This window comes from Tachyglossus aculeatus, chromosome 15 (assembly GCF_015852505.1).
Source record: "Tachyglossus aculeatus isolate mTacAcu1 chromosome 15, mTacAcu1.pri, whole genome shotgun sequence".
Taxonomy (NCBI): Eukaryota; Metazoa; Chordata; class Mammalia; order Monotremata; family Tachyglossidae; genus Tachyglossus; species Tachyglossus aculeatus.
Genome location: NC_052080.1, coordinates 13,261,010 through 13,269,866, shown reverse-complemented (window position 1 = coordinate 13,269,866; position 8,857 = coordinate 13,261,010). Strand labels below are relative to the sequence as shown.

Genomic DNA, 8,857 nt, shown 5'->3' with positions numbered 1-8,857 from the left:
AAAATCAATCAATCGTATTTACTGAGCGCTTACGGTGTGCAGAGCACTGTACTAAGCGCTTGGGAAGTACAAGTTGGCAACATAAAGTCCTAAAGGTCAGCCCTGAGGTCTTGATCAACTGGAGGAAGAAGGAATAATCCTGATTAAGTTTGGAGGAACTCAGGGTTTGGCCAGAAGTTGATGGCTAAATTAATTTTATTCCTTCCTCCTCCAGCTTAGCCAGACCTCCCGGATAAGTCAGTTAAGGATGTATACCATCATCCCTTCTTTCGAGGAGGAGATGGTGTGAGTCCTCAACTGATTGATCTACGAGGACCTGCTAAAACTGGAGAAAGGAGGAATACCAGGTGTTCCATATTAACCATTTTAGTGCAAGTAAACCCAAAGCTATGCTAGGGTAGGAGTCGGGAGGAGGAAAGGCCGAGTGGTGCAGGAGGGAAGAGCCTGGCCTCCAGAGCCAGAGGTTGGGGATTGTAATCCCACCTTGGGCTTCTGGCTGTGGAAGAATCAAACTTTGGAGGGGAAATTAAAAAAGGCAAGGAGGAGAAGGGAGTGCTACGTCTGGCCTTCCTCTTTATCTCTCTGCTGTGAGAAAGGAAAAAGGAAAAAACTCCTAGCAAAGACTTACCTCGAGGCCGAAAGGACGGTTTCACGTAAATCCGGGCCATCTCCGGCGCTGTTACCTAAAGAAAACCTACAAAGGGGATTCCCTTTGCAGTTGCTGTGTTCTTCCCCTCTTTTTTCTGTCTTTCAGTGTGAAGAGAAGAAGGGTTTGGCTGTAAAGGGTGTCTTTGGGCTAAAAGCTGTTTAAAGCTGTTTGTCCTGTTCCCCTCAGGAAAATCTCCCACGGTGGTCACCTAAACGAAAAGTCCAAGGCGTGGCAGGAGATTCTGAGGGAAAAAGTTCCAGACTCCTTTCGAGCGCATCCGGTTTGCTGCCGCTTCTTCACCCGGCCGTAGAGCTAGGAATAAACAAGTGCTCGGGGGTCGCTCACCTTATCGTCTTTCTCCGGAGGACAGGGGCTCTTCTCCATCATGAAATCTCAGACTGTCTGCCAATGCCGATCTTTACACGCACCTGCCCGATGAACCGCTGAGCCTGCAAAAAAGGAGAAGAGTCATGAAAATGCATCTTAAAGACAAGAGGATGAGAGCCTTCGCAGAACCAGTGTTTCTTTTCTGAGGGATCCCGGGAGCCGGGACCCCTGCTTTTGATCCAAAACAACCGAGGATTAGAGGCGATCTGCCACCGCTTTTGGCGGACCAGTTCAAGCCGGCAGGTTCAGGGTGGCTTTACGATTCCCGTGGAAATAGGCGGTCAAGAACCCGAGACTCTCGGGGCCCAGGCTCCTCGGAGGACGGTGTTGTACTTCAGAAAATGGCAAGGTGCTAGCCGCTGACCAGTGGCAGACTGAGCACCGAGGAGACTACTACAGACATATAAAAGACACGATCGTCGTCCTCGGGGGAGATGACGTGTCGGAATAAACACGGGGTCCGCAGCCGGGAGGGCCGGGTGGGAACGTGTGGAAAACAAACCTGGGAAGGAGGAGTGGGATATGAGAAGGTGGGGAGCGCTGCCAAACTGAGCCCCCGCTCCAGTCTGGATCATCTGGCTCTACCCGGCCAGCCGGAGGCCTCGGGGACTGTAATCTGCACTTACCCTGTGCACAGCGCTGTGCTGAGCGCTTGGGAGAGTCCGGTAACTGCCGCGGCTGGCTGCTGGGCGGTGTCGCTCAGCGCCGGAGACCACTCGCCTGCCTAAGACCAGAGGAGACCTGTTGGCTGCCCACACGAGCTTAAAGGCACTCACTAGTGAGTTTCGTTGAGAAGCAGCGTGGCTCAGTGGAAAGAGCCCGGGCTTTGGAGTCAGAGGTCATGGGTTCAAATCCCGGCTCCGCCAGTTGTCAGCTGCGTGACTTTGGGCAAGTCACTTCACTTCTCTGGGCCTCAGTGACCTCATTTGGAAAATGGGGATTAAGACTGTGAGCCCCACGAGGGACAACGTGTGATCACCTTGTAATCTCCCCAGCGCTTAGAACAGTGCTTTGCACAAAGTAAGCACTTAACAAATGCCATTATTATTATTATTATTATTATTATTAAGCACTGAGGTAAATACAAGATGATCAGGTCCCACGTGGGGCTCGCTAAGTGGGAGGCAGAACAGGGATCGACCCCCTATGAGAAGCAGCGTGGCTCAGTGGAAAGAGCCCAGGCTTTGTAGTCAGAGGTCACAGGTTCAAATCAATCAATCGTATTTATTGAGCGCTTACTGTGTGCAGAGCACTGTACTAAGCGCTTGGGAAGTACAAGTTGGCAACATATAGAGACAGTCCCTACCCAACAGTGGGCTCACAGTCTAAAAGAGGGAGACAGAGAACAAAACCAAACATACTAACAAAATAAAATAAATAGAATAGATAAGTAAATCCCTGCTCTGCCAATTTCATTCATTCAATCATATTTATTGAGCGCTTACTGTGTGCAGAACACTGGACTAAGCACTTATCAGCTGTGTGACTTTGGGTAAGTCACTTAACTTCTCTGGGCCTCCGTTCCCTCATCTGGAAAATGGGGATGAAGACTGTGAGCCCCCCGTGGGACAACCTGATCACCTTGTCCCCTCCCCGGCGCTTAGAACAGTGCTTTGCACATAGTAAGCGCTTAATAAATGCTATAATCATTATTGTTCTGCAGATGAGGGAACAGAAGCACAGAAAAAGCTCGGTGACTTGTCTGAGGTCACACGGCAGGCAAGGGACAGAGTCAGGATAACAATAATTATGATGGATTAGAACCCAGGTCCTCGGACTCCCAAGCCTATGCTCTTTCCACTAGGCCACGCCGCTTCTCTGTGCTTGTTTCCTCACCTGGAAAAGTGGGGAAGCTTTTGATCTTGTATCTTCCCCTGTCCTTACCACACAGCAAGCACTTCATAAATACACCATTATCAGTCAACTCTATCTGAGCACTGTAGTAAATGTTTGGGAGAAAACAATATAGTAGGCATGATAATAGTAAGTTTGATTTTTTTTTTTACCTTGGCTGAACAGTTTGGTAGCTTTTTCCTGGGCTGTGTACGCTGGGCAGCAAGGCCTAAAGAAAAGAGAATAGGAATGAAAGTAGGTATAATGGCGTTATTACTATCATCATCTCAATAATAATAATAACAATACTACTACTACTACTACTAATAATAATAGTGGTATTTATTAAGCGCTTACTATGTGCCAAGCACTGTTCTAAGCACTGAGGGGGATACAAGGTGATCAGGTTGTCCCACGCAGGGCTCACAGTTTTAATCCTCATTTTACAGATGAGTTAACTGGGGCACAGAGAAGTGAATGACTTGCCCAAAGTCACACAGCTGACAACTGGAGGAGCCGGGATTTGAACCCATGACCTCGGACTCCAAAGCCCGCGCTCTTTCCACTGAGCCACACTGCTTCTCAATGACAGTAATCATAATGGTAACTGTATTTGTTAAGCACTTACTATGTGCAATAGTAGTAATAACAGTTGGGCTATTTGTTAGGCACTTGGGTAAATACAAGAAAATCAAATCCCAAACAGGGCTCACAGCGAAGTAGGAAAGACAACAGGTACAGAATCCCTATTTTGCAGTTGAAAAATAGGCACAGAGGCACAGAGAAGTGAAGTGACTTGTCTAAGGTCACAGCAGTTAAGGGGAAGAGCCGGGATTAGAACCCAGGTCCTCGGATTCCCAGGCCTGTGCTCTTCGCACGAAGCCACGCTGCCCAGCGCTTAGAACAGTGCTTTGCATGTAGTAAGTGCTTAGTAAATGCTATTATTATTATTATCATCACCTTATAAACTCCCCAGTGCTTAGAACAGTGCTTTGCACATAGTAAGCGCTTAGTAAATGCCATAATTATCACCTTGTAAACTCCCCAGCGCTTAGAACAGTGCTTTGCACTTAGTAAGCACTTAATAAATGCCATCATTATTATTATTATTATTATTATTCTAGTGACCTTAGGCAAGTCACATAACTGGAAAAATGGGGATACTTTGAATCTCCTGTTAGACAGAGATGGCTTTGAATCTTGTCTCCAAGCCCCACTTTTACTACACAGTAGGCACTTAATGTATGCAGAGCACTGTACTAAGTGCTTGGAAGAAAACAATATAATAGGCATGTTTCTAAGTTGTTTTTTTCACCTTCGCTGAACAGTTTAGTCGCTTTTTCCTGCGCTCTGGAGGGTACACCGCAAGAAGCAGCATGACCTAGGGAAAAGGGAACAGGACCGGGAGTCCGGAGACTTGGGTTCTAATCCTGGTCCACCAACTTGCCGGCTGTGTGACCGTGGACAAGTGGCTTAACTTCTCTATGGCCATTACCTCATGTCAAATGGCGACAAAATTTAGACAAAATTTAGACAAAATTTTTAGACTGTGAGCCCACTGTTGGGTAGGGACTGTCTCTATATGTTGCCAATTTGTACTTCCCAAGCGCTTAGTACAGTGCTCTGCACATAATAAGCGCTCAATAAATACGATTGATGATGATGATGACAAAATGCCTGTTCTCCCTCCCCCTTAGACTGTGTCTGATATGACTGGAATCTAGCCCAGCACATAGTTAGCTCTTCAACACCACAATTATTTAGCAATTAAATTTGTTCACAATTTGTTGAGCCTCTCCACACCGACCATTAAGGATAATTAAAAAAAAAAAAATTAGATGTGATGGGGTAGGTATAGTTCAGAGCAGAAGCAGCGCTGCTACACGGCTTCTGAGCCCAGTTGATACCACTTTATTAGACTCCCCCTCTAGACTGTAAGCTCGCTGTGGGCAGGGAATGTGTCTTATTTGTTATATTGTCCTCTCCCAAACACTTGGTACAGTGCTCTGCACACAGTGAGTGCTCAATAAATACCCCTGATTGATTAGACTGTAAGTGTGGTGTGGACAGGGAATATGTCTACCAAATCAGATGTAGTATACTCTCCCAAGCGCTTAGTACAGTGCTCTACATAGGGGAAGTGCTCAATGAATACCATTGATTGAGGGCTTTGTCAGACACTTGGAAGTGTACAGTTTAAGCACACAGGCCCTGTTGTTGGAGGAGACTGCAATCTACTAAAGTGAAGTAGAAATATGTTCATAATAATAATCATAATAGTATTTGTTAAATGAGTACTATGTGCCAAGCCCTGTGCTAAGCGCTGGGGTAGATACAAGGTAATCAGGTTGTCTCACGTGGGGCTCACAGACTTAACCCCCATTTTACAGATGAGGTCACTGAGGCCCAGAGAAGTGAAGTGACTTGCCCAAAGTCACACAGCTGACAAGTGGCGGAACCGGGATTAGAATCCATGACCTCCGACTCCCGAGCCCGGGCTCCTTCCACTGAGCCATGCTATTCATAAGCTGGCTGGACAATGGGAAGGGGAACACACAAAGGAGCTCTGGAAGGGTCAGTGTAGCGCTCAGTACAGTGCTCTGCATACAGTAAACACTCAGTAAATACGACTGAATGAATGGTGCAAAATGGGTGACTCATTGTTCCAACAGCTCCTACTTAATAATAATAATGGCATTCATTAAGCGCTTACTATGTGCAAAGCTCTAAGCGCTGGGGAGGTTACAAGGTGATCAGGTTGTCCCACGGGGGGCTCACAGTCTTAATCTCCATTTTACAGATGAGGTAACTGAGTCCCAGAGAAGTGACTTGCCCAAAGTCACACAGCTGACAAATGACCAGATGGAAAATAATAATAATAACAATGGCATTTGTTAAGTGCTTACTACGTGCCAAGCACTGTTCTAAGCAGTGGGAGGGACAGAGTAGGGGCAGCCTAGCCCCGATTCACATATCACGTGCTAACAATGCTACTTATTGAGGGGTTATTGGGTACGGAGCACTGTACTAAGCGCTTGGGAGAGTATGATAGGTGATAGACACGCCCACAAGGAGCTTACGCTGGACCTTGGCAAACAGATGCTGCAGCCAGGCGAGACTGTGTAGGGATTGTCTTTATCTGTTGCCGAATTGTACTTTGCAAGCGCTTAGTACATTTCTCTGCACACAGTAAGCGCTCAGTAAATACGACAATGAATGAATACCTCGATCTCGCCGCCGACCTCTCGCCCAGGTCCTGCCTTTGGCCTGGTTCGCCCTTCCTCTTCATATCCTCCAAACAAATTTCTCGCCCCACCTTCATACTGTCCCGAGCGCCCAGTACAGTGCTCTGCACACAGTAAGCGCAACCGACTGCTTGATTACGCCCAGCATTTGACCTAGTTCTTCCTTCACATTAAATAACCAAACGCCATTACTGACTCACCTGGAAAGCGGCCGGCAAGAGAAGAAACTCCGAGATAAGCGGGGACCCTGAAAGACACAAACTGAAGGCGCTACAAGGCCGTGAGTACGTCAGCATAAAAGAAAGACCACCTGTGACTGTGCGTTGTTCCAAAGAAAGGGACGGTCACTCAAACCCAGGAGTAAAGCTCCATCAATAAATTGTATTTATTGAGTAACTGCCGTGTGCTGAGCTCAATACTAAGTACTTGGAAAAGTACAAAAGAACATAGGATCCCTGTCCAGAAGGAGCTTGCAGTTTGGTGGCTAAAAAAGGCATAAAGCCACTGACGAATAGATTGAAGGGGGGTCATCCTGTATAGCGTATACGTGCAAACTAACAAGTGCGAAAGTCCCACGAAGGTCCTGGAAACTTCCGGGTCAAGGGAAAGACGGTTAGTGACATTTCCTTTTTTAAAAAAAAATAGCAACAATTGTCCTTTGTTCACATTGGCCTTTTAGTCAGTCCGTGGTATTTGGTGAACGTTTACAGCGTGCTGAGCGCTGTGCCAAGCTAAGTGGCCGAGGCAGGATTAGAACCCAGGACCTCTGGCTTCCAGGCCTGTGTTCTTTCCACTAGACACACTGCTTCTCGTGACCCCGGGCAAGCCACAAAACTTCTCTGTGCCTGTTTCCTCATCTGGACTCCCAGATCTACCCCCGTTCTTGCCATATAATATGCATTTAAGGTGCACAGAGCACTGTACTAAGTGGTTGGGAGAAAGCAATGTAGTAATGTAGTAGACATGTTATTTCTAAGTTTTTTTTAACCTTTTCTGAACAGTTTTTGGAACTTTTTCCTGGCCCATGTAGGGTATGCAGTGAGAAGCGCACTAGTTACTTCCCAAGCACTTAGTACAGCGCTCTGCACACAGTAAGCGCTCAATAAATACAATGATTGATTGTTAGGAGATACGTGTTCCCATGCTCAGGGCCTTCTTAGATTGTGAGCCCCTCGTGGGCCCTGAGGATCTGGTATCTCCCCTCCTGGGGGCTTAGCACGGTGCCTGGCACATAGTAAGCGTTTCCCAAATGCCACGAAAAAGAAGCAACGAGGACCGTGGCGGCGTCTCACCGGACTGGTCGATGACACCGGCCGGCTCCGCCGTCCCGTGTCCTTCCCGGTTCAGAGCTCGCCGTGGGGGCCGCCCGCCTCCCGGCCGCAGCCGCAGAGGGGAAACGTGCCGCAGCACGGCTGCAGCCAGGGCCTCCACGTGTTGTGGCGCAGCGCCAGCTGGTCGGGGACGGGGGCCAGGGTCCCCCGGTGGGCCCGCACCGCCTCGGCCACCCTCCGGGTCACGGCCTCGAAGCGGGGCTCCTCCCGCGGGGACAGGGGGCGGCTCTCCGAGGGGTCCCGGGAGAGGTCGAAGAGCAGGGGCGGTTGGTGCCGGCTGACGCCCTCTCCGAAGCAGGGACACATCCGGCGACTGTAGCAGGCCCCCGCTCCTACCGGGTGGAAGGTCGGAGTCACGTAGTGAGCTTTCCAGACGGCCCCGCCTGTGGGATACAGCGACACAGTTTTCCGACACAGTTCCTCTCCCCCGCTTCAAAACCTTACTGACGGCCCATCTCCTCCAAGAGGCCCTCCTTTCCTCTTCTCCCACTCCCTCCCGCGTCACTGTGACTTGCTCCCTTTATTCATCGCCCCCTCCCTGCCCCACGACATTCACGTCCCTAATCCGTCATTTACTTCCATTCATCATCATCAATCGTATTTGTTGAGCGCTTACTGTGTGCAGAGCACTGTACTAAGCGCTTGGGAAGTACCAGTTGGCAACATATAGAGACAGTCCCTACCCAACAGTGGGCTCACATTCTAAAAGTCACAGTCATGTCTAGACTGTAAGCTCATCATGGTTAGGGAATGTGCCTGTTTACTGTCATGCTGCCCTCTCCCAAGCCTTTAGTACAGTACTCTGCACACACTAAGTGCTCCATAAATTCATTCATTCATTCATTCAATCGTATTTATTGAGCGCTTACTGTGTGCAGAGCACTGTCCTAAGCGCTTGGGACAGTCCAAGTTGGCAACATATAGAGACGGTCCCTACCCAACAGTGGGCTCACAGTCTAGAAGGGGGAGACAGAGAACAAAACAAAACATATTAACAAAATAAAATAGAATAAATATGTACAAATAAAATAATAAATAAATAAATAATCAATCAATCGTATTTATTGAGCGCTAACTGTGTGCAGAGCACTGTACTAAGCGCTTGGGAAGTACAAGTTGGCAACATATGGAGACGGTCCCTACCCAACAGTGGGCTCACAGTCTAGAAGGGAATAAAATAAATAAAACCAACTGGCTGATTGCAGGGTTTTTTTAAGCGCTTACTATGTGTCAAGCAGTGGACTAAGCGCTGGGATAGATATGAGATAATCCACTCCCACACACAGTCTAAGGAGGAGGAATAGTGTATATATATATACTATATATACTATATATACTATAGTATATACTAGTATATATATATATATATACACACACACACACACATATATATGTATATATATATATACTAT

At 47.8% G+C, this 8,857-nt stretch overlaps 1 protein-coding gene across 4 annotated transcripts in view; it reads right to left on the bottom strand.

The window, feature by feature from the left end:
• Positions 1 to 1,677: 1,677 nt before the first annotated feature.
• Positions 1,678 to 8,857, bottom strand: part of LOC119937477 (arylsulfatase D-like) — a 32,385-nt gene continuing 25,205 nt past the window's right edge. For 3 of the 4 annotated variants that reach the window (XR_005454122.1, XR_005454123.1, XR_005454124.1), the window contains 3 exons: positions 6,315 to 7,828; positions 3,043 to 3,098; positions 1,678 to 1,760 (listed from right to left, as the gene is read on the bottom strand). Coding sequence is in view for 1 of the 4 variants with exons in the window: in XM_038756988.1 (XP_038612916.1) it covers positions 7,458 to 7,828 (371 nt within the window). In the remaining 3 variants the exon portion in view is untranslated. Of the gene's footprint in view, positions 1,761 to 3,042; positions 3,099 to 6,295; positions 7,829 to 8,857 lie in introns of those variants that run through there. The other variant, XM_038756988.1, reaches the window with a different exon arrangement.